Source organism: Narcine bancroftii, chromosome 2 (assembly GCF_036971445.1).
Source record: "Narcine bancroftii isolate sNarBan1 chromosome 2, sNarBan1.hap1, whole genome shotgun sequence".
NCBI lineage: Eukaryota > Metazoa > Chordata > Chondrichthyes > Torpediniformes > Narcinidae > Narcine > Narcine bancroftii.
In genome coordinates, this window is record NC_091470.1 from 118,050,241 (window position 1) to 118,076,981 (window position 26,741).

A 26,741-nucleotide genomic window follows, 5' to 3' on the forward strand; every position below is an offset into this window, starting at 1 on the left:
CAGAGTTCTTTCATCTGTTGCTTTTCATAACAACAATCCATTAGTGGAGTCCCTTGGGCAGTCCTCAAAGCTTTTGCGAAGGCACTCGGAGCCAGCCTGTCTGGCTTGAGCAGAGCTCAATTATTTTAAATGAGATCTGTTTTGACGTGCTTGTATGTGACCTACACTAAAAAACCTGCCACAATCTATCTCCTTTAAAACATATCTATATACAATATAAAACACATATTCTGTCACAATACAAAAGACTTATTGTTAAAAACATGTTCTCCAAATGATGATTAGCAGAGTGGTGGGAACCTGATCAGATGAGCTAGCTCAGGGGGCGTGGCAAGATGGCGTAAGGAACAGACGTGCCTTCCAGTCCTCTCCTGACTCTAACTTATTGTTTTGTCTTTAAGTGCCCGTTAAAACTTTTTAAAAAAGTTTATAAATAGTATGAGGTGTTGAATTAATACCCTAATGGTACATTTGTTAAAAAAAAAGTAAAAGGAAACATCAACATATTGTTAAAAAATTATATTTTCCGAAATTATCTGAGCCTGCTTGTTTACAAAAAGCCACGACTCAGCGTGAAATGGATCCAGGAAAAGAAGCGAAGAATTTGGCCTTGGAGCTCCGTTCTGATTCCGTAAGTCTTTCTGAAGGTCGTTTTCAGCTGCCTTTAGAACAAAGGGCTGGCCGGGTGCCAGTATTTCAAACAACGTCTACTGAGACTTTGACTGCTGAATTAGCTGGGGCGCCACCAGCTGGAGAGTTAAAGAGTTGTTATTTGACTGCTATACCACCAGTTATAACAGCTCTTCCAGATACTGACATAACGAAGCTTTTAAAAGAGGTTTGGATCAAAGATAACCCTGATCATCAGCCTCCTGATACTTCTGGGGGGTCTGTGGCAGGGGCTCTTACACGGAGTCAAACTGCAAGAAAAGCTACTAAATTAAAAGAAGGGATAGAAGGTCCTCTGATTCCACAAGAACAGCAGAATCCCACCATGTCTGGATCTACTGATGTTGATATACTTTTCAAGAGTCTTGAACATAAGATATTTTCTTCAATGATGCATTTAGGTGATTCTATGAATAATCTTACTTCTAAGATTAATGCATTGGTGGATGTCAATACTCAACAGATGGCTGATTATGGAGCTTTTAAAGTTGAAACTATTGAAAGACGAGATGTGTGATCAAGGATTATCTGATGTACAAGATCAATTGCAAGATGTGAATAAAACAATTGAAACGTTACAGATTCAGAATAAAAATTTAGCAAAAAAGGTTGATTATTTGGAGAACCAATCCAGACGGAATAATGTGAAAATTGTCGGCTTGCCAGAAGGCACAGAAGGGCCAGATCCAAGAAAATTCTTCACTGAATGGATTCCACAAGTGTTGGGACAAGATAAGTTTCCTGAAGGTTTAATATTGGAACGGGCTCATAGAGCTTTGAGAAGGAGACCTTTTTCAGGACAGAATCCAAGACCTGTTCTGGTTCGCTGTTTAAATTACTGTGATAGAGAGACTATTTTACGTATGGCTATTAGAAATGCACAGCAAAACAAATCTCCTTTGATGGTTCAGAGTAATCGTGTTTTCTTCTATCCGGATTTGAGTCAGGAAATTATGTTTCAACAACGTGAATTTAATTCTGTGAAAGAATTATTGTGGAAAAAAGAATATAAGGCAACATTTAGATACCCTGCGGTACTGAAGATTTTTCAGGATGGATATCAACCAAAGTTCTTTGATAATCCTAAAGAAGCTATGGATTTTGCTCAGTCTTTACCAATTATGCAATTCCAGGAACGACGTAGTCCTCCACGGTCTCCAAAGAGGGCAGAGCTGCAAGAAGGGAATTTGATTTCTGGAAGAAATGGAAGAAACGGTGGTCGCAATGGCAAAGGAAACTCATTTAATAGATAAGGAACATTTGAAACTCAAACGTGAATGGGTTGGGCAAGTATTTTATTCTTCGTTTAATTCTAAGGCAAAAGGTGTGGCAATTTTGGTACATAAGAATCTACCATTTTAGTTACAGAGTAAAGAGAAAAATGGTGGAAGATTATTAAAATTAAATTGTACAATCTTTAATGAGGCATGGACTTTGCTTGATGTTTATGCTCCTAATGTTGAGGATACAGCTTTTGTTGTGGATATGTCTTTATTACTTGGACAATCGAACTCTAATGTAATGTTGGGGGAGATTTGAATGTGGTGTTGAGCCTTTATTGGATAAGTACTCAAGAGTAATTAAGAAGTCTAAGATGGCAATCTAAGTGATTAATATGATGGCAGATTTGAATTTAATTGATATTTGGCGAAGAGTTAATCCTACAGAGAAAGATTTTTCTTTTTATTCCTCGCGACATAATTCTTTTTCTAGAATTGATTATTTTTTAATATCAGCACATTTGCAGGATAGAGTTACATCTGTGGAGTATAAGGCTAGATTGGTTTCGGATCATTCATATTTGAGTTCACAATTTGTTCAGAAAGCTTCAAGATGGAGATTTAATACTATGCTATTACGACGCGAATTTAATTCTGTGAAAGAACGGTTGTGGAAAAAAAGACATAGGGCAACATTCAGGTATCCTGTGGTACTGAAAATTTTTTAGGATGGAAATTAGCCAAAGTTCTTTGACAATCCTAAAGAGGTTATGGAGTTTGCTCAGTCTCTACCAATCATGCAGTTTCAGGAATGATGTAGTCCTTCAAGGTCTCCAAAGAGAGTAGAGATGTAAGGTGGGATCCAGATTTTTAAAAGAAATGGAAGTAGTGGTGACCGAAGTGGTAATGTTGATTTAAAAAAATAAATCTTTTATCTTTTTTTTGAGAAGAGTTTAAATAGTTTAAATAATGATGATAGTTTAATGAAATGGGAGTTGGGAGAGGGAACTGGGTGGGCACTAGTTTCCAGAAGTCATCAGCTACCTGGAGGAGGTAGTTGTGACCTCTGACCTGTTTTTTTTTCTTTTTAATTTTTGGGTTAAGAAGTGAAGGTTTTTTTTTAAATAAATAATTTTTTTTAACTCCTTTTGTTTTCTGATTGTAATTGAGAGGGAATTAGGAGGGTTTTTTTCTCTCCTTTTTTTTGGGGGGGTTTCTCTTTTTTCTTTCTTTTTTAAGAGGATGATGTCACAGAAGATAATAAGTCAAAAATTGAGGATGTTGAATTAGATGAAGAGGAAGATGAGGGGAAAGGTGATAAGAAGAAAAAGAAGAAAATTAAGTACAAATACATTGAGGGAGAAAAGTTTAATAAAATTAAGTTAATTTCGATAGAGAATTTTGAAGATGTTATAAATGAAGAATATGGAGAATTTTATAAGAGTTTGAACATTTTTTTCTTTTTTTTCTTTTTTTTATATAAGGGGAGGGGAAGGGAATAAAAAGTTTATCTGATTTTCTAAGGGATGTTTTTGTTCTCTCGATGAATTATAAAGGAAACTTGGTATTAATGGAAATTCTGTATTTATCTATTATTAATTATGATTTTTTGTATAACAGATATGTGGTTGATATATGATTTTAATATTTGAACTTAATTTTAAAGTGGATTTAATTTGTTAAATACATGTATTATGTTTGATTTAAATATATGTTTAAGGGTATTATTTTAGTATTGATATTTTTTTGTTGTTAGTAATTTTTTTGTTGTTAAGTTTTATCTTATTTTTGTAAGTGGGTTTTTTTATTTTATTTACAACATTGTTAATTAATTCTTCACTCTTTATTTTGGGGGGAGGGTTGGACTAATTTTAAATTAGATGATTAATGTTGTGTTATAATTATTGGGGGGGTTAATTTGTGTAGTTTAATGATGTAGTATTCTAATTTTTATTATCTTATTTTTTATTATTTCTTTAAATGTAATTTTTATTTTATTCATGTCATAAAATTTTAAATAAAGTTAAAAAAAAAAGATGAGCTAGCTCAGACCCATTCCCACACGAGAAGTGCACGATTAGTGCAGCTCTATTACAGCACCAGCGACTAGGCTTTGAATCTGGTGCCGTTTGTAAGAAGTTTGAATGTTATTCCCCATTACCTGCATGAGTTTTCTCTGCGTGCTCTAGTTTCCTCCCATCCTCTAATACATGTGGGGTTGGTTGATTAATTGGATCTAATTGAGTGACATAGATTTCAATGGGTACCAGGGGGTGTAGGTTAATTGGGCGTAAATTGGGCGGCACAAACTCATGGACCAAAATGGCCTGTTACTGTGCTGTATGTATAAAATTTTAAATATGATCGCCTTCTACCATTCTGTATTGTTAGATTGAAAATTTATCAATGGGACCAATTAAATACAGTGCATGAACAAGAATATTGTTAATCCAGTGGACATGAAGCCCAAAGCAAATGTAACGACTCAACACCCTCAGCTGTCCAGGAGATTTATGCTTGCAAGGGGATTTCTGCTGACAGAGGTTGGACTCCTTGCCCTATTTTCACTCCAACTAACACGTCATCAGAAGCCCTGATGATTAATTCAACTTTCACAGGCCAGCTATTCTTGTTGAGGTATGAGAACTGCACTGGATATCCACTTGATTAATCGGGGAAGGTGATCAATTGTTGGAGGTTGGGTGCAGGGACAGGGGTAAGTCGGAGAAATAGCAGATCCAACTTCTCATCAGAAAATGGCTCTGAAGGAAATATGTGACATAACTTGGGTCTATACAGGCCTGCCAGGTGAGCAAAGGAGACAGGAGTCTTGGTGGAGAAACGACAAAGTCAAGTGACCCTGGAGATCAGTCAATCCAGTTCTGAGCACTCTGACAGAGTTTGGGTACTCCAGGAACTTTGCATTACTGGTCGGAGTCAGTTACATTCATTACAAGAGAATTCTTAAACACAGTAACACTCATGGAAATAAGGTGCACTTCAACATCCACAAGATTTCTGTGTGTGGAGCTGTGCTTTGAGAAAAGGTTACATGTACGTTGCTCCCATTCTAGAGCAAGATCCATTCCAACTTCAGTCATCAAAGTTGCCATCTGCTCCCAGCGTTCATGCGTGCACACAATAAGGGGCCAGATTCCAAATCAACATTAGCTTGGGGCTGAACAGGAAAGTCTATAGACAACACTTTCCAAGTTTGAATATTTCCCAATTTCAAAATGTGTCATCTTCAAAGAAGTGTGAACAACGATATTCCGAATGACTATCTTATTAATCAAATAAACCAAACTTTGTAGATGCAGCTTTAATTCGTTGATAAACAGATAAACATTTTCCATAACTTTGCATTGAGATTTTCGTAATGATGAATAACCAAGTGTTTACTGTATTAAACAATATAACGATATTCAACTTTAAAGAGATATAAGGTGAATTAAAGAAAAGTATCTCAGGCTCACATCTCTGACATGATTTGCTGAAGAATGAAATGCAAGCTCTCACGCCGCTCAGATATTGTGTTATAGTCACTATGGTAACATTACAAACAATAATTTTTCTTAAAGGGATAGGCGTAAAATTAACTACGAATCAAAAACACCTTTATAAGTGTGCAGGTGCTGTGATGTAGTGCAATAGACAAACATGCTGGAGAAACTCAACAGGTCATGCAGTGTCTAGTGGAGGCAAAGGGAGCAAAGACATTTATGGGCCTGAGCCCTTCTTCGAGGTATGGGCAGAAAGCAGGCAGGTCGAACTTACTTTTGTACAGTTCAATTGGCAAAATTTTACTCTAACATTTCCTTGAAATGTGACAGGTGTAAGACTGAAGAAGGTCCCCTTGTTACATCTGTTTTGGCCTTGTTTGTCTTTTTTGGGAAGATATCTTTCATACCTTAGCTTTAGTTCTCAATGTGAATCTGATACCTAATTCTATACTTGCCTTTTCTGGATCAATTAATTTGAGTTTAACTCTGTCTCAATCCCATGTCATCTCTTTTGCCTCCCTTATTGCTGACATTCAATACTGATGAAATGAAAAAATGTGGTCCCTCCGATGCCTCTCCGAAATGACGGCATGCCTAACTTTGGAAAAAATCGGATGTCTTTCTACTGTAATGGTTTATGGGGTCCTTTTATCATTTATTTTCACAATTTATAAGATCACTTGGATCTTGATTTGTGTTTTTTTAATGATAGTGAACTTTTATGTACTTACCAGATAACTTCAGAAGGGGAGAGAATTTGTAGTACAGTAGAATAGTTTTTTTTAAATTAGCCACCTGTTTATATGTTAATTGTTTATATGTCTGCTACTTTTTTGTCTGTTTGACTGTTTGGATATTGAGTTTAAATATAATAGATTGATTTTTCTTACATAACTTTTTAAAAATCTGTATATTCCTTTTTATATATTATCTTTGATTAATGGCCTTTACTTATTTCTGTAAAATCTAATAAAAATATTGCAAAGGGACAAAGTAGGCAAGTGCCTGAATAAAACAAAATGTAAGGGGGAGGGGAGGGGATGGAAAAAGAGGCAAGGGAGCAGCACAGGTCAACAAGCAAGAGGTCATTATGAGGATATGGGTGGGAGGGGAGAAGAGAAGTGATGGGGGAGGGTTTATCCCTCTTACTAGGGGGCAAAGGGGGGTGGAGAGATGTCGGAAAGGAGAAAGAGGGATAGGGAAAGAGAGAGAGAGAGAGAGATAGGGGAGGGGCCTAATGAAAACCAGAGAAATTGATGGTTATGCCATCCAGTGACCAGACAGAATATGAGGTGCTGTTTCTCCAGTTTGCAGGTAGCCTCAGTTTTTCAGTGCATGAGGTCATGGACAGGTGGGAGCGGGCTGCAGAATTGAAATGGTTGGCCACTGGGAGGTCCCCGTGATCGCAGCAGACAGAACCAAGGTGATCAACGAGACGATTTCCCAGTGCTCATTTGAAAGGATAAAAGATGGGCCTTACCCTTGCAAGGCAAAAGCCCTTTCCCAACCTGACCATTACACAGTAAGATGGGTCCAGAGGAAAACCATGAAAAATAAAGATGGACCAGAGTTATGGACGAGCTACAGAAAGTATCCTAAACCAATGGAAAGATACCACCAATACTACCTTTGCAAAATCCTCTCAGCCCACCAGCAAGAGAAGGAAATTAACAAATGGGGGTTTCCTTGGGATCGCCACCACTCAAGGAAGGGGAAATGGGTTTGATGAAACCCTTCACTCAGGCCCCCCAATTAACTCCCTCATCTTCAACCACTTGGAGCATTTGCTATTTCGAAGACCAACACACTTGACAACAACCACAGCAAATGGCAGATTGATTGCTTGCTCTAGATTTCTCCATCCGACAGATTAACTTGCATGTCTGTTTAATGTTACCAGCAAAATAACCGGCCTTTCCAGTTCACTCTAATCTAATTCCACCCACAGATTCTAGTTCAGTCAGTAAATTTTCTGGCTAGGCCCTCTGAAGCATTTGTACTTCTTAATATTCTGAAGTACCCCAGTAGGTCCATTTTAACAAATACTGACTAATACACTTAACAAGTGGGCCAACACATAATACAACTTCTGAATCTCCAACAACGTATTTATTGGGATTACCATTAGAATCATACAGTGTGAAAAGAAGACCTTCACCCCAACTACCCAGGCTGACCAAAATGCCCTGGCTGAACTCATCCCACCTGCCTGTGTTTGACCCATACCCCTCTAAATCCTTCCTATCCATGAATCCATCCAAATGTTTCTTAAACATTGCAACAGTACCTGCCTCAACCACCTTCTCTGTCTATAAAAGATACCTCTTGGGTTCCTGTTAAATCTTACCCCCCCCCCAACTTAAACTTACATCTTGTGGTTAATAATTCACCTACTCTGGGCAAAGAACTCTTTGTATCCACCCCATCTATTCCTCTTATCATTTTGTACATCTCTATGAAATCACCCCCAGAGAAAGGTCGGATTTGCAAAGTTAATCCCAAACCAAAGAGCAAGGCTGGAATCAAAATCAAAGTTCAATAAATGTTTTTAAACCGGGAATTGGACCTGAGGCAACATTGAGAGCAGTGGTTCTCAACCTCTTTCTTTCCACTCACATACCACTTTAAATAATATCTCTGTTATCGGGGCTCTGTGATGAGTAAGGGATTGCTTAAGGTGGGAGGTGAGTGGGAAGGGAAGGTGGAGAATCTCTGCTCGAGACCCAATTGTCACTGAAATATTTTCAGTGGCCCATTTCCTTTGGAGTTCTGAAACCATACACATAACGAGTCAATGAGGTACGATTAAAAGAGTGGTTTTCAAACTTTTTCTTTCCACTCACCTCCCACCTTACTAATCACAGAGATGGCATAGGGATTACTTAAAGTGGGAGGTGAGTGGAAGGAAAAAGGACGAGTACCACTGGGTTCGAATCTTCACGGGGCTGACGAACAATAGAAAGGCAATCAATTTTGTGAGAGATAAAACTGAAATGAGCACCAGTAAATGCTTTCTGCATGGTCTAAATAGGAAGAAAAGATGGGAAATCTTTCAGTGATGATGATGTGAGACAGGAACAAGTATTGCCTGAGGGGAAATACTTTGATAAGGCAAACCTGCATGGATTTATTAAGAGTGAATTATGATCAGCCAATGGGATAGAATCTTTTGATCAGATAATAGATAAGGTGAATTATGCCCCTCAAGATTCTATAAATGTTGATAAGGCAGCATGGTTAGCTAGTGTAACATGATTAAAAGCTCTCACGAGTGGAGGGAGAATATACACTTTTATTATCTTGTAACTGAGGGTAGGGTCTTACAGTGGTCTTCTGAAGGGCTCAGGTTTAGGCAAGAAACCAGGGTTATGTATGGGTAGGTGGTCAGCCATCAGTACAACATACCACCAGTCAATCTCAGTTCACTACATTTACCCCTTTGTGCAGAATTAGAGTCTGTGGATGAAGACAGAGAACATGGGTTCAGAAAAAAATTGTTATTTACAAATTTACAAATTTAAGCGATCAGGGGGTCTGGAGATCTTGGTGGAGCACCTAAGCACAGGAGGGCCTTGGGCACCTTTGGGTCTCCTGGTCCCCTTGTGAGGGAGAAGAGGCGGGCTGGGTCTCCGGCTCTACAGTTGAGGGGGATGCACTTTCCTCCTGAACCAGATCCGGGGGCCCTGACTGGGGCTGGTGAGAATGAGCTCCATGGCTCGCAGGGCACTTGAGGCAACAGATCCTCTGTTCCGGCAGTGCCAGATCCCTGATAGAAATTGTGTCCTCCCTGCCATCCAAGTACTCTACATAGGCGTACATGGGATTGCCGTGGAGCAGTTTCACCCTTTCCACCATGTTGTGGGTCTTGCTTCTCCTCCTGAGAAGGACTAGACCAGGAGTGGTGAGCCAGGTTGGGAGTGTAGTTTCCGATGGCGACTTTCTCTCGAAATTGAATAGGAGCTCATGAGGAGTAGCGTTGGTCTTGGTACATAGTAGCAACTGGATGGAATGGACTTCCTGTCAGTGTGAGTCTGGAAGGCCTCTTGACTTAAGGACCAGTTTGACAGCTTTCCAGGCTGTGGCATTCTCCTTTTCAACCTGCCCATTCCCCTGGGGGTTGTAGCTAGTAGTTCTGCTGGACGCTGGTACTGACTTAGCCCTTCACCCTGGTCACTATGTATAGCCAGGATACCCAAATAGGGTGAAAATGGGGGAATCTAGGGCCTTTATGACTGACGAAGTGGATGTGTCTAGACATGGGATGGCAAATGAGAAGTGGGAGGACTCATCAATGATAGAGAGAAAGAAAGTGTTCCTGTTCGTGGAGGGGAGAGGTCCCTTAAAATCGACACTGAGCCACTTGAAGGGCCTGGATAGCTTGATCAGGTGCACCTTGTGGGGTGGTAGAAGTCCGGCTTGCACCCCGCGCAGACCTGGCAAGACCTGTTCATTTTCCTGACATCTTCCATAGAGAAGGGCAGATTGCGGGACTTGACAAAATGAGCCATGTGGGTAACCCCTGGATGGCAGAGCTCATTATTGCAGAGACTGCAGTTGCCCTGTGTATGCAGAGGCACAGTTTCCTCTGGATAAGGCATCTGGAGGGTCATTAAGAGCTCCTGGTCAATAAGCAATGTCATAATTGTAGGTGAAGAGCTCGATCCTCCACGTAGCAATCTTGTCATTTTTGATTTTGCCCCGCTTGACGTTATTAAACATAAATGCAACCGAGCACTGGTCAGTGAGGAGAGTAAATTTCCTACCAGCCAGTACCTCACAGCTTCTACAATGGCCTGAGCCTCCTTTTGCACAGATGGGTTTCAGAGCTCGTGGCCTTGTAAAGTCTGAGAGAAGAATGAAGCTGGCCACCTGCCTGTTTGAGGATGGCGATCAGGGCTACATACAAAGCATCTCTTTCCACTTGGAAAGGTACATTCTCATCCACCACATGCATGGCGGCGTTCACAATACAATTCAGGGGTATTTAAAAGCCGTTTGGGATTTAGCCGAGAGGGGGAAATTAGTGGCTTTTAAGAGAGGGCAAACCTTATCAGCATATTGAGGGATCCACTGTGCATAATATGAAAAAACCCCAGGTATCTCCTCAAAGCCTTCATGGTCCTGTGGAGGGGGAGCTCTAACAGGGGGTGTATCCTATCAGGGTTGGGGTCAATGATACCATTCTCCACCTTGTAGCCAAGGATAGCCAGATGTGTAGTCCTGAAGACATACTTGCTAGAGTTATATATGAGGTTCAGGGCTTTCGCCACATGGAGAAAACACTGGAGGTTGGTGTCATGATCCTCCAAAGTGTGGCCACAGATGGTGACATTATCAAGGTAGGGGAAGGTAGCCTTCAACCCATACTCATCCACCATTCTGTCCATCTGCCTCTGGAATAAAAAATCCATGTTAGTGATCCTGAAAGGGACCCTCTGGAATTGATAGAGATGACTGTTAGCCTCAAATGCCATGTATGGATGGTCTTCAGAATGGATTGGCAGCTGGTGATAAACACCTTTCAGGTTGATGGTCGAATAGTCCTGATACTGCGCAATATCATTCACTATGTCCAAAATACAAGGGAGGGGGTATGCGTTCAGGAATGTATACTGATTAATAGTTTGACTATAGTCAATTACTAGCCTGGACTTGTTTTCCCCTTTTACCACTACCACTTGCACTCTCCACAGGCTAGTGCTAGGTTTAATGACATTATAAGGTCTTGGTCTGCTGTACTGTACCTCCTGCTCTTGGTAGCAATAGGTTTGCAGTCTGGGGACAGATTCGGGAAGGGGGGGGGGGGGGGCGGGTCGATATTCAGTGTGGAGAGGCTGCATGTGGATTCTGATTTTAGGGGCCTTCTGTTCCAAACTTTTACAGGGGAAGGGGACCAGAATACTCCAAGGTCATGCATTTAAGGTGACACAGGAAGTCCAGACCCAACAGCACCAGAGAACACAATTGATCAAGTACATACACACGTAGAGTGCGAATGAGATGCAAGGAATACGTGATAATTTGAAGGATACACCTTTAGGTTGTATTTTTGCATATTCTGTGAACCTATGAAGCTTTCAGTAGAGCCCGTGTGAATAGGCATTTAGTGGAATGTCCATTTACCTTCACATTCACTATGGAGTAACTATGGTGAGGTCTGTCCTGATCTAGAATGATCATGACTAGGACCCCAGAGTCTCCATACTCCTCATTAAAGTGGCACCTACCATCCTGGGTTCACCTGCGTGGGTAAGATGGCATCGACCTCATGGCGCAGCAAGATGGCCGCCCTCCTTCCTCCTTTGATGATGATGGCACTGTGTTTGAATTTGAGTTGTGGCAAGATGGCTGCCGAGCCTTTTTGCACCATTTTCTCACCACCACACTTCTTCAGAGTGTAGCGCAGCAAGTGGATTCAGGTGAATTTGGGGTCAATGGCTTAGGGCTAGAATCAGATCTGGGAGTGAGGCAGGCCGTGGACTTCCCTGGGCTTCCCCTCACATGGCAAACCTTCGCCCAATGTCCTTTCATGCCACAGCTGGAGCAAACTAAGTCTTTAGCCGGACGAGATCAGGGATGCTGGCTCTTGCCAGAGAAAAAGCACTCCCCAACGCGGGAGTGCTCCCTAGCATGGGAAGCAGGAGCCGTTAGGGCTGGGGTAGTGGGAGCAGCCGGTCTTTGGAAGGGGTCACCTGGGCAACTGAGCTCATTAGCTTTGAGGTTGTCATTCTCGAGCTAGGCCTGTTCCAATGATTTGGCCAGTTCATCATGACCAGCCATGTCCTTCTTTCCCGACTCGAGCAGTCGCTGCCTCGTACCTTGAGTGGACTCCCGCGACTAGTGTCCCGGATCTGTTCTTCCTCACGAACATGGCCCGCAGCCACTTCGTACCTGCACTTTTTGGCAAGCATCCACAGATCCAGCAGGGAGTCATCGATGGTCTCTCCAGGCTGTTGGTAATGTAGAATGAGTCAGTGCCTCGCTAAGACCTAATTTTATGACTTCAGGTACCAAGGCTTCAAAGCATCGATGGCAGCATCATATGTAGTGCAGTCCCTGATGTTCCTAGCCTGGAAACAGGTGCGGACCTCCTAAGTTCATTGGCGTGGAAGACATCTCTGGTCATGTTCAGGTAGGCCTGGAAGCAGTCTAACTAGTATGTGAACTCGTCTGCTGTGTCGGGGGATACAGGGTCTATCAGCAGCCTACCTGGCTTGAACAGCACTGCCATTGTTTAGGGAATGAGCTAACCTGCTCTCCCTTCCTCCCTGTCAGGTCTCTATTTACTGAGCCATCCCTTCTCCTCCCGCTTGCTGCAGTGCCCTCCCTCCCTTCTCCACCTATGACCTCCTGTCTTTGCGATCTCGTTTCTGAGGTGATAAGTTGATGCTCTCAGGTCTTTCACCCTTTTGATGAACGGTAACTTAGAGTAGTAACAGGCTACTATTAAATACCACTCTTGATTCTCGGTGAACAAGTCTGCTCCCACTGTGTGCCGTGGCCTGGCAGGTACTTTTGTGGAATTCATTTCCTCTTTTTGTTGTGTGTTTCTGTACTTTTGGCATATTTGACATGTAGCCACCATATTTTCAATGTCTTTGTAAATACCAGTCCAGTACATGGCTGACTTCACTCTGAGTTTGCATTTCTCCATTCCCATGTATTTTCTGGAGAATATCTTCCTGCATTTTTTCAGATATAATCTTCCCAGCCAGCAGAACCCCATTCTCCAACAATATGTCATCTCTGATAGACCAATATTGACGAATTGAAGGCTGTATCTGCTTTATCCTCTCTGGCATCCTTGTATGACTTGTTGAGAAACCATTTTCAACATATCGTCCTTACTGGTTTCTTCTCGGATCTGGTTTAATTTATTACTGGTCACACTGATGAGAAGATGTATCTTAATCCCCATGTCTTCCATTTCATATTTTTAATTCAGGGAATGTCATGACAAGGTATCTCAGGCATGGGATGTATTTTAAGTCAAAAACGTAGCATTGTAGTCATAGAAGTGATCTCTACAGTCTCGTTGGTGCCTTGTTTAGGTTTTTTTCTCTGGATGTGTTCCAGTGGGTGAATATCATTTTCCACTACAAACTTTCTTCTTTACAGAAACTTGTGAAACTTTCTTTATCTCTATATGACCACCAACAGCTTTCTCTCAATATTGCCATATCTGATCTCTGCTGTTGTTAGTGCTTTTGAGGCAAAAGCTTTTGATTTTCCTTTTTATACCAATACTGCACCAAGACCTCTGTTAGGTGCATCTCCTTGCAGAGTGAGGACTTTGTCTCTATCATAGTATCTCAACTCCACTTCTCTGCATATTATTTCTTTGAGCTGGTCAAAACTCCTCTGATGTGATGGTGACCAGTGAAATTCCACGCTTTCCTTCAGCAATTCTCTAATGTTTGCTGTGTAGTCTGACATATGTGAAGGAACTCGTGTATTGGACCAACCCAAGGAAAATTCTGAGTTCCTTTTTGTCTTTTGGGTGCTCCATCACGGCAATAGCTTTAACCTTCTCTGGGGCTTGGCTTTACCCCATTAGGAGTGGACACCATTCCAAAGAATTGGCATTCTTTCTCCTTTATAATGCATTTGTCTGCATTAAGTTTAATTCCAGCTCCTCTTGTCCTCGTGTAGATGAAGATCATTACCGTTTCCATCTCTGCCAAAACTCTGGATGTCGTTGGTGATGCCAACGGTACCTTTACACCCTCTGTAGGTCTCATCGATCTTCTGTTGGGCCGAAAGGTAGTCGCAGAGACTTGTAATGACTAAATGGAGTATTGAACATTGTTGGTAGTGTTGATTCCTCATCTAGTTTCACATTCTTAGCACCTAGCTTGCTGAAGAGTTTGGATTCTGTTAGTTCCACTGTGATGACTTCTAGTGTCAGTGTTGGGTATTGACCTCTCTTTATTTCTTGATTTAAGTCTTTTATTCTCAAGCGGGTATTTGGCTTTTCATTGACCCTATGGAATTTACCCAGTCAGTCGGCTCGGTCACTTTGGCCATGACCTGCATCCTTTCTTGCCTCAGCTTCTTCTTCACCTCCAATGGACCTTCCCTTGGAGCCTGGACGACTGGTTTGCAGCTTAGATCTATGGGGATGTGATATTCAAAGTCTTCAAAGCATCCAACTGAATCATCAAAGTATTCCAGGTACATGTTCATGAGCTCAGCCTTGTCTGTGACTGGACATCAATTCTCTAATGGAGTGTCTCTGTTGATCCTTTTGGAAATCTTCTTCAGCTGCATCTCATAGATGACAGAGATCAATTGCAACTCTCAGCAGTCATCCAGACCTAGAACCACTGGTCCATCTGCATCTACCACGTAGAATGTACAGAGGATGTTCTTTTCCCTTATGGTGGCCATTGATCTTAGCTCTCCCTGGCTGCTTGATCATGGCTCCACCATAGGCTGTTAATGTGACATTTGCTGTTTCCGATGCACTGTCTTTTGGATTCCCTTTTATTATGTTCTCTGGGAACATCTGGCGGTAGGGTCTGAGTGTAAAGACGTTGCTTTGTGATCCAGTCTCCAGCTTCACCGTTAGGTTAAATATCATGGGCTTGTTCTGGATTGTACTCTCTATTTGGATCCTTGTGTGCAACTTGCTTCCTTCTTTCATCTCACCCGACATCTCATGAAGGTGTATGGATTCTATGTCCAGTATTTGGGTGTCGGAGTCCTCATTGTTGTTTCCTTTGATGTGGTGGATCTTCTTCTTGTCGTTTTTCTTCACCGGTATTACTGTTTTCTTCACACCTGACTTGCACAGCTTCGCCCAGTGGTTTGCTTTACCACAGGCTGTACATTCAGAACCGTATGTGGGGCATTTGTTTCGGTCACGAAGGGGTGCTGTCTGCTGCCCTTCCTGCAGGTCTTGGGGGGGGGGTGGTTTTCACTTTTCTGATTATTCTTTATAGGATCAAACCTTCTTTCTCATTGCTGTGGGTGGGTCTTCATAGATAGGGATTTCATTTGTGGCCTCGTGGCTTCGAAGGTTCTGGCTGTGTCTATATCTTTGGCCAGCTTCAAGCTATCCTTCCCGATAAGAGACTCTTGCACTTCAGGATGGGCACTCCTCCATATTAGTTGATCAACTAAACGTTCCTCTATATTATTCAATCTGCATTTTGTAGCAACAATTTTTAGTCTAGTGAGGAAGTTATCAACAGTTTCATCAGTCTCTTGCATTAAGCCTTGAAATTCATGGTGTTAATTCTATGATTAGACCTGGGTTGAAGGTGAGATGCAAATTTGGAAATATCTGCTCTGGATCATTTTTCTCCCCCTCTGTAAGCTCCCAGCTATTAAATAAGTCCAGGCCTCGCTCCCCTGTCCAGAGAAGTAAATAACTGACCTTCTCCTCTGTTTTTGCACTTTTAAAATAGCTTTTGAATGGTAAATTGCACTTCTGGTGAAACTTTTTAAATGATTCCACGATGTCTTCAGCCTCCCTGTCCGTCACTGAATGAACTGCGTTGCCCCAGACATTTTCTTTCAGTAATGATTTTTCTCTTCTTCCCCTTCATATTTCAGTGACTTACAATCAATTGTACAGCTTTATTCCTGCTATCTTATACTGCTGCCACCATGTTATGTCTCTGTGTTAATTGGGAGGCTTCTTAAATAATTTAGAGTTGCAAGATTCAAATAAAAGAAGAGACTTTACTTACTGATGCCTTTCACCATCTCAGAAAACTTTTCACACTCTCACATATACATATACATACACCCCACAGTGGTGCACTATGGGTACTACAGTGAGAAGGGTGTATTCTTACGTGGTTACAAAATAGTTCACATTATCCTGACTATATAACAAATACATGTGTTTGATAGTGAATACAGATGATCTCTGTGCAGAACCAATCATCGTTGTTGAAGGTAGGAAAGAAACACCATGCCTCGATGATGGTCATCCCCAGAGCTTTAAAACCATCATGGATTTCCTCTCCTCCCATCCACAATCAATGAGGATTAGTAAGAACATCTCCTCCACAATTTCCATCAGTACCGGAGCACCACAGGGCGGCATTCTTAGCCCCCTGCTCTACTCACTTTACACCTACAACTGCGTGGCTTGGTATGACCATAACACTATCTACAAATTTGCCGACGGCACCAGAGTAGTGGGTTGTATAAAGGAAGGGGATGAGTCAGGATACAGGAGAGAGATTGAAAACTTGGCTTAATGGTGCACCAACCTCACAATCAGTGTCACCAAATCCAAGGAGTTGATTGTTGACTTCAGGAAGGGAAAACCAGAGGTGTATGATCTAGTGATCATTGGGGGATCAGAGGTGAAGGGGATGAGCAAATGTAAGTTTTTCGGAGTCACTATCTCAGAGGATCTTTCCTGGACAGAACATGCTAAGGGCATTGTGAATATAGTACATCAGCGATTCTACTTCCTCGGGAGTTTGCGGAGGTTTGGTATGACACCAGAAATCCTGGCAAATTTCTACAGATGTGTGGTGGAAAGGGTGCTGATCGGGCGCATCACGGTCTGGTATGGAAGCGCCAGTACCCCTAAGGGTAAAGCCCTCCAAACGGTAGTGAACACATCCCAGGACATCACAAACAAAATCCTCTGCACTATTGAGAACATCTACAGGGAATGCTGCCGTCAGAGGGCAGCAGCAATCATCAACAATCCACACCACCCAGCACACAGTCCATTCTCACTGCTGCCATCAGGAAAGAAGTATCGGTGCCACAAGACTCGCACCACCAGGTTCAGGAACAGCTGTTACCTCGAACAGCGGCTACCCCTCCACCATCAGACTCCTCAACAAGAAACTCAATCAGGGACTCATTTAAGGACTCTTACTTATGCGCTTTATTGATTTTCTTTTTGTTCTCTCAGTATTGCACAGTCAGTTTGTTTACATTCATTATCTGTTTACAGTTCTTTTATTTGTTTACATGTTCACGCCATGTATAGTTTATTTTTTACACTACCAATTAGTAGTAATTCTGCTTGTATGTGATGTCATGTATGTTCCCTGACAATAAATCTGAAATCTGATCTCAAGACCTGGAGGCCCTTCAATTTGGATGAAGCACAAAAAAATATTTATTATGATAGCCTTAGCTGTAGCAAAAAAATGTATAATGTCAACCTAGAAATCAGAAGAGAGCCTGAGAGTACAGCAATAGTACATAGAAATGAATAAATGTATTCCATTGGAAAAAATAACATATAATTTAAGAAATAACGTCACAGTATTCGAACAAATTTGGGAATCGTACATGGGACACAACAGAGAGGGCCTACCGCACACCTCCACCGCCTAAAATGACAGAATGAGAAGAAGACGAAATGAACTGACCCAGTGTGTGAAAGTAGATGACACAATTTTCTTGTTTATGTTTATTGTGTGATGACATTGTTTAATGGGTTTAATGTATCGTATATGTTGAACGTTTAGTGGATAGGGAGGGGGTGGGAAGGAGGGATGGAAGGGAAGGGGGGAAAGGGGAGAAAATGAAACTATGTATATTCAAGAGGGAAATGTATGTGTGTATTTTGGTTAATATGGTTCATAGTGTGAAAAATAAAAATAAATTTAAAAAAAAACCTGGAGGCCCTGTTTCTGTGCAGTAGTATTCGATGGTTTTGTGGGTGCAGGTCATTGGGAGCAGGCAGAATAATAGTTTGGCACAGACTGGATTGGCCGAAAAGCCTTTGTTCTATGGTTCAGTCTTGCAATGACCAACTCTTTTCTCTGTCCAGTGTACTGAAAGAGCCACATGCAGAGCAGTAAACCTGTAAGGTATTGGACTGCACCTCCCCATTCACACAATCTGCTCCGACCTCCCACCCTGACTGGCTCAGCTGCAACTCCCTTTCGGACCCGGATGGAGAACCTCCCCTTCTACACCACAGAAGAATCCAGGTGGAAATTGAGAGGAAAAAATCAACAGCTTTACAGACACTTTGGACCATGGAGCTAGACTACCCTAAACAGGAGATGGACTGTTCATGGAGGATTTGCCACTTGAGGCACAACTTGCCCTGGTTTTGTCTGATTGTGACCAAACGATAGTAACATTTTGCTCCACCATCTGGGCACCCAGCAGAGGTGTAGACTGTCTGAGAGTTATGGGCCAGGCACAGGCAAATGAGACAAGTGTAGTCATCGTGGACGTGGGGCAGAAGTTTCTATGCCATGAGACTCTAGGACGCTGACTGGTCCATGCACCGTAAACTAAAACTGTGATGCCTGTTTCTACTCCTAATTGTGGAAGGAGAGGAATAACAAGCCCATTGGTGATGGTGTCAGTTGGGGTGGAGTCAGGAGGAAAGTAGGGAGTTGGTTTGTTAGAAAATTTTGGCTGATTTTATTAAAGTCACTGTGGGGCACACAAGCAAGGTGGGTGTTGCTGGAGCATACACTGTAGAAACTCAGGATAACCAGGATGTACCAAGTATCCTTAGAGCATCGTACACTGCTGGGGATGCATTGGATGGAGCCTTGGCAACCCCCTTGATCTTCTCCTCTTCATTCCCCTCCTCCATTCCTCTACAGATCTCCTCGAAGAGGCTCTGAATGTTGTTGGTCCTGCTGTGGAGAAACACACACTTCTCCACATTCCATGGAGATACTTCATTTCCAGATACAATTGCTTCTCAGCTTACATACCATCGTAAGTCAGAAAAGAATACCGCACCTACCCCATATTATAATTAAATGTAAGATACCTTTTTTCCACACATTAATGTACACAGATGAAAGCACCCTGGGCATGAAGTATGCTATATGTTACTCTCACGGGATGTTGCCATCACCCAGCATCATGAGAGAGTAGCGTGCTGCATATGGCAAACACGGAAATAGATCAGAATTCAAAATTGAAAGTATGGATTTGGAACATCGGAACTTCGAAAAATCATAAGTTGGACCATCGTAAGTAGGGGATCACCTGTACACTGGGAACCTAATGCCTCATGCAAGCTGATTGCCCACATGTGACTTGCATGTGTTTGCCGGGTCTATCCCTAGGTGGCTTGGTGACTGTCAGCATTGCTTTCATTACTGACTGAGATCGTTCTGATCGATCCATGGATGCAAGGTGCAGCTGGGCTGGTTCATGAGTTCAGACCTCCAGTCCAAGCCTTAAAACCCAAAGCTGTGAAGAGACCTTCAAACTGAGTCATTTACTGTAACCAAACCCCTTCCCACAAAGCAATAACAAGGCACCCAATGTTAGAGCTCCAAATGCACACTGGGCGGCCCAGTTGGTGTAGCCACAGCACCAGTGATCAGAGCTGGGGTTCGAATAATGCATTCGTACATTCTCCCTGTGTCTGCATGAGTTTTCCCCAGTTTTCACCCACCATTCAAAATATACCAGGGGTGTAAGTCAATGGGATGTAAATGGACGACACGGACTCATGGTCTGAAATTGCCTGATACTGTGCTGCATGTCTAAATGCATAAAATTCAAAATAATATTGCTCTTATACGTAGTTTAAAATAACAGCTGCCTCGCCCAGGAGCTGCCCATGTGCAAATCGAAATACGCTGCAGTGAAATGAAGGGGTGGTTTGTCAAATGCTATTAACTTGAATGGTTTAACAACCCAAGCGTGAACCGGCTCATTCACTCACTGTACAGAAAGATGTAGCGGCTGGCTCTAGAGGGATTGACAAAGTAAATATTGTAACCAATCCACCGGGATGGATTATTCTTTGAGCTGGTTCCTCTCCCGCCACTACTTTTGTCATTTGCAATTTACGACATGCTTGTGCCTCAGGTTTGCACAAGAGTGCATTTATATTGCTTACTTTGATTAGTCCTTACTTGAATTTAAATGTTTCTCCCAACTCAGCAGCGTTTCCAGGGGTGATCTCGAATATTCCACTGAAGGAGTAGGGATGGCCCCCATAAGCGTACTCTGGCCAAGAGAACAGAGAGAGAAAAGAAGAATAACTGCACCAAAGGGTCAACAGGAGTGAAATCCCTTATACATGGTGATCAAACAGGATTTATAAAAAATAGGTATGCGTCAGATAATATTTTAGGGTTAATAACCTTGATAAATAAATCTAAATTTCAGTTGAATTATCCAATAGTGGTTTCATTGGATGCAGAAAAGGCTTTTGATAGAGTGGAATGGAAGTTTCTGTTCAAAGTACTTGAGAAATTTAGTTTTGGTTCTTCATTTATTGGATTGATAAAGGCTTTATATAATAGCCCAAAGGCTAGAATTGCTGTTAATGGCCAAATACCTAACCCTAACCCTAATGTCACCTGCTTTATTTACTATAGTTATTGAACCTTTAGCACAATTAATACGTCAAAATGAAAATGTTAAAGGTATAGGAGTTCTGAATGAGGAATACAAGATTAATTTATTTGCTGATGATGTTTTATTACATTTGGTGGATCCGGATACTTCTTTACCTGCAATTTAAGAATGTTTAGAAATTTATGGCCAATGATCTGGTTATAAAATAAATTGGGCTAAAAGTGAAATTTTGCCAATTTGTAAAGATGATTATTCAGTGTATAAAAATATTACAAATTTGAAGTGGACTACACAAATTAAATATTTAGGAATTAATGTTAATATGAAATTTCAAGAATTATACTCAATTAATTATCTTCCTTTAATAAAAAGGATTAAATTAGATTTGATTAGGTGGAGGGATCTACCTTTGGGTTTACTAGGGAGGATTAATACCATAAAAATGAATATTTTTCCTAGAATACAATATCTCTTTGAATCAATTCCTTATTTTTTTTTTAAAAAGTTTTTTTAAGGACTTATATAAAGCGATTAGAGAATTCTTAAGGGAAAATTTCCAAGAGTAGCAATGAGAAAATTGATGTGGGATTTTCAATTTGGAGGTTTAAGATTACCGAATTTTCAGCATTATTACGAAGCAGCTCAATTTAAATTTCTTAGTGCATTAATGAATATGGACGACCCACCTAGTTTGGTAAAGATAGAAATGGCGGTTATTTTAGAAAGATTTCCTCATGAGTTTTTGTTTCGATGGAATAAAAATTTACTACGAACTTACGATGTGCCAATATTGAAACATTTATTGAATTTATGGACAAGTAAACTTAAAAAATTGGGACTTAAAAATATATATTTTGGAAGATTGCCATTATATAATAATCAACTTATTCCTTTTACGGTCTCCAATGCCACTTTGAAACAATGGGAAAAGAAGGGAATAAAAAATTTATCTGATTGTTTTTCTGAGGGTTGTTTTTGTTCCTTTGACGAATTACAAAGGAAATATGGTATTAGTGGAAATTCTATATTTGTATATTATCAATTAAGATCTTTTGTAAAAGAGTTATGTGGTCAACATATGATTTTATTACCTGAATCTAGTTTTGAAGAATATGTACTTCCAATACCAAAAAAGGGATATATATCTGATTTGTATTGTATTTTACAAGAAATTGACTGGGATAAAGATAAGTTGAAATGGGAAAAAGATTTAGGACATAAAATAGCTGAAGAAGCTTGGATGGAAATTTGTCAGAATAGTATTCGGAAATTAATTAACACTAGACTAGCGATGATTAATTATAATTTTATTCATCAGCTATATTTAACGCTGGAGAAATTAAAAAAATTTGGTCTTAGTAAGTTGGATTCTTGTTTTCGATGTGATCAGACGGCCAATACTTTTTTGCATACTGTTTGGCTTTGTGATCGATTGCAACAGTTTTGGAAAGGTATTCAATCTATTTTTAACAGTTTATATAATATCCATCTTGTATTAGATCCCGATATATTTTTATTAGGGAACATGCAATCATTAATTGATTTAGGTTTAGAGGATTGTTAGATTTCCTTTATCTATTTAGCTTTAGTCGTGGCTAAGAAATGTACAGCACTTACTTGGAAAGATAAAAATATATTACCTTTAGATAAGTGGTATTTGGAGATGAAATTTTGTTTGACTATGGAAAGGATATCTTTTTCAATTCAGGATAAGATGTCTTTTTATAAGTTAAAGTGGACTCTGTTTGCTAATTATATGCATTTAAGTTTGATTTAAATATATGTTTAAGCGTGATATTTTAGTATTGATAAAATTTTTTTTGTTGTTAGAATTTTTTTAGGTCAAGTTTTATCTCTTTTTCTGTAAGTGGGTATTTTTTTCCATATATAATATTGTTAATTTTATTAACTCTTCACTCTTTATTTGGGGGGGGGAGGGCTGGACTAATTTTAAGTTAGATTACTAATATTGTGTTACAATTAATGGGGGGGGTTATTTTGTGTAGTTTTCTGATGTAATATTGTAATCATACCATTTTAATTTTTTTAAATTTTTCTTTAAATGTAATTCTCTATTGTATTCATGTTATAAAATTTTAAATAAAGTCTTCAAAAAAAAAGGAGTGAAATCCCTCCTCAGACATGCACTCAACGCACAATTTGGGGGAAGTTTTGTGTTTTAGGTGGTTTCCAAATCTTCCTGTCATGTCTCAATAAAACAATGGAAAGATAGCATAACAACTCAGCAGGGGACGTGCAATGGAAGGACTGAGATGTTTCAGTGCCATGGTTCATGACCGGACAGGCTGGGCTGTGATCTTCAACACGCGAAATGGGAAAATAAAGAGCAGCTTTTAAAAGGAAACACAAAGTCCACCAGATGCTTGAGCAAACTCAACGGGTCAAGCAGCAACGGTGGGCAGAAACATTTCAGGTTGGGACCCTTTATCAAGAGCAAGCTGAAAGCAGCCTGATGTTAGTTGTAGTTAAAGGTGTTAGGAAGAGTTGAGAGAGGCGCCAAGCTTTGAAAGGGATATGTGTGCACATCTTTAACGTCATGAGATGAATGCATTCCATAATTTCTTAATTCTGTCAACAATGCCAATGTTCCCATGGACTCCATCAATTTTACGACAATATCCAATATATTTTCCAAAAAGCAGTGTGTGGTGGTACATCACCGGCCTACTGCAGGGGGCAACCTCTGTACCTGCAGGAGAGTAAAGGGGACAGGACTACACCTGGCCGGCTGTCAATCAGTCGACCTGAATGGACCAAGCCCCACCCGGTCTGGTGTCAATCACCCTCCGGGATATAAGCCTGCGCCAACCTCAAAAAGAATTACTGCAGCTACAGCTAGCCTGGCTCTGTGGAAGCCTGTTGTACAATCTTTACCTTGTGTGTGTCTGATTCTGTTACAGTGCACCACACAGTGTAATAATGACCTTTTAAATTTTTGAGTCAATAATGTTCAAAAAATAGAGAAAAAAAAACTGAATTGAAATATTAATTCTGATGAGGATAATCTTCTGGTATTTCCGTCGAAGGGTTGAGCTGTGAATAAAGGAGGTGGAGCCATGTGGTAGACAGGGCAATGTCTCAGCGCTTACCTCTTCCATATACCTCAATACCAGAATGGAAGACTCCGATTCCAAGTGTGGATGTGTACTCGTTAATCCAATACTGCAAAACACAAATGAAAATAAGTGCATCAGTGAGATTTCTTTTTCATTCAGCACGGTAACAGGCCATTTCAGCCTAACTTTGTGAGCCTAACTTTGCAATATCTCAGTGCGAACCATGCATTATACACATAACATTGTTGCTTGATGCTTTCCAATGCCTTTTTTTCCTGGGTAACCTTGTCTAAGGTATTCCCAGACAGAGAACAGATAAGTTGATCATGAGCTTGGAAACATCTGATGCTAATTTTACAGGTGTAACATACGTCTGTATCCGGAATTCAAACAAATGAAGAAAATAAATAATTTAAAAAATAATAAAAATTGAAATAAAAGTTTAAAATCGTAAAAGTGAATGTTCTGTGAAGTAACACATAAACGTTTGGTGAACATGGGAGCAAATATTCAGCCAGCAGAGGGCCTTGATCATGCTTTGCTCATAGAGGCTGTTTGAATAAAGTTGTGTTTGAATAAAATGGCATTGCCCTGGATGAAGAGCTCGTCGATGGCGCTCACTGTTGGGGGTGACTCTTTTAAAGTGTCTCCTTAACCCTGCCAAGTAAGAGTCTTTATCTTTATCTGTATATTATTAAGTGCATTAGTAAGGCTTTGTCTATAAACTCAGGGGAGGGGAATATTACAAGGGTGACACGATTACCGTGGCGGTTAGCGCAACACTGTTACAACACTGCACCAGTGTCCAGGGTTTGAATTTAAATTTAAATTTTGTAAGTAATGGGAATTAAAGTGAACTTTACTTAATTGAAAATTGTAGTATTAGTTCCATATTGGAAGAGTGGGTCTCAAGTTACAAGAAAACTCACTTTTTTAACCAATCCCCAGGTACCAGGGGTTTTACTATATATATTGTGGTGCTCGCCCACCCAATAGGCAAACCGACTCATGGCAAATCATCTCAGACACCACCAAGTACTATTATGTAGTTGGTTCACTCGACCAGGAAACAGCAGGCCGCATCATTGACTTCATACACCAGCCACCAGCTGTGGGCAAGAATGAAACAATCAAGGCTCTCCTGATCCATACTTTTGGCCTCCCCTGCCATGAGCACGTGGTCACCTAGGCGACCAAACACCAACGACCTGCTACACCGCAGTCTCAGGCCTGCAGCTTGAGGATGTCTCCATTGGCCCAGCAGGCAGCAAGGTCCTCTATGACTTGTCTGCTGGCCAACCTTAGCCAATCATTCCAGCTTCTTGGAGGCATCACGTTTTCGATGCACTATATGGTTTGGCCTACACGTCCATTCGGGCAATCATCCAACTGTTGGAGGATACATTTGCTTGGCATGGCTTATGCAAGCAGATTGGACACTGGGCCAGGACATGCATACACTGCCTAAAGTCCAAAGACACGTGAAGGCCACCCTTCAACCCTTCCAGCTGATGCACAGGAGGTTTGAACATGTCCATGTGGACATCATCGGTCTTCTGTCGGTCTCCCAAAGGGAAAGATACCCGTTGACCATGGTCAACAGGTTCACTAGGTGGCCAGAAGCTGTACTGCTCACCGACATGTCCACAGAGACCTGTGCCAGAGCCCTCAGTGCAAGCTGGGTGGCACATTTCAACCTGCCTGCCAACTTCACCTCTGACTGTGGGGGTGGGGGGGGGGGTCGAAGTTCACGTCCAGCTGATGGTTGGCACTGACAGAGCTACCTGGGACCCAGCTTAACCACACCACAGCCTACCATCTGCAGTCCAACAGCCTGGTAGAGTGTTTCCACCGGCACCTGATAGTGTGCCTCCAAGGCCCAAATTGGGTGGACAAGCTCCCATGGGTGCTTCTTGGCATCCGCATGGCTCCCAAAGAAGACTAAGTCATGTCTTCGGCAGAGTTGGTATACAGTGCCCCACTGATGGTTCCAGGCAAGTTTGTGTCAGTGGCCCGTGGCACAGAGGAGACCCTTGTGGCAGTGCTCACAAGTCTCTAAGAGAAGGTAGGAACTCTAGTTCCTGTCCCAACCTCGTAGCATAGTCTGAAATTTAAATTCATAGTCTTTTGTCCCCAGGGACCTCCGGGACTGCGCCTGCGTCCTCATCCACAGGGGCATGCACCAGACTCCACTCCAGCGGCCGTACGCGAGCCCGTACAAGGTGGTGCATCAGAACAGAACCACGTGCATCCTCAATGTGAGCAGCCATGAGGTGACCTTCACAATTGACCACCTCAAGCAGGCTCAGCTCAACCTGGAACACCCTGTGACTGTGCCACCCCAACGCCGACAAGGTCACCCATCCAAACGGACTAAAGAGGTGTTGGCCATGGACTCCACACCTCCTAACGCTGGTTCTGGTTGGGGAGGTCATGTGGCAGCTCACCCAGGCAACAGGCATCGTCACGTGCAAGTCCGTGGCAGATTTGACTGTGAGGGGTCTGGGTGAGGGGAAATCCCACAGTATAACGGCTGACATCATAAAGGTCCCGGGGGTCATAAGCGTCTTTGGGTTCCGAGGGATTTAAATGCATGTGCGAGAGTTCTATTAAAGTCAGTTGGTTCAACTCACTTTCAAGTCTGCCTGGTTCTGTCGCTCACTGCGTGCCGAGTGTAACTACTACTACATATCTGTAGGCCCTTTTCCACTGGCACCTTGTCACAGGAGTTAATCAATTAAGGGTCCAGTGGAAAAGGAAAACAATCAGCATGACGGCATCAAATGACATCAAATCACGCCGGAGATTGATGGTCTCTACCCCTACTCGTATCCCCGGCGTCAGTTGATGTCAGCGTGCTGATTAAACTAGTGGAAAAAGGACAACGTTCATCTATTCCATTGGAAGGTAAACTCTCCAATCCCTCGGAATGAGTTACGTTCAGTGAAAAAGCAGTCAGTGTCCCGGTTAAAGGTGGCCCCGTGGAAACAGAA

General features: G+C 41.5%; 1 protein-coding gene across 1 annotated transcript in view; it reads right to left on the reverse strand.

The window, feature by feature from the left end:
• Positions 1–26,262, reverse strand: part of LOC138754203 (deubiquitinase DESI2) — a 40,203-nt gene extending 13,941 nt beyond the window's left edge. The window contains exons 1-3 of the mRNA XM_069918114.1: positions 26,196–26,262; positions 23,782–23,854; positions 20,224–20,317 (exon numbers count right to left, since the gene is read on the reverse strand). Of these exons, the coding sequence (XP_069774215.1) occupies positions 20,224–20,317; positions 23,782–23,854; positions 26,196–26,210 (182 nt within the window). The 5' untranslated portion in view covers positions 26,211–26,262. The remainder of the gene's footprint in view (positions 1–20,223; positions 20,318–23,781; positions 23,855–26,195) is intronic.
• Positions 26,263–26,741: the final 479 nt, after the last annotated feature.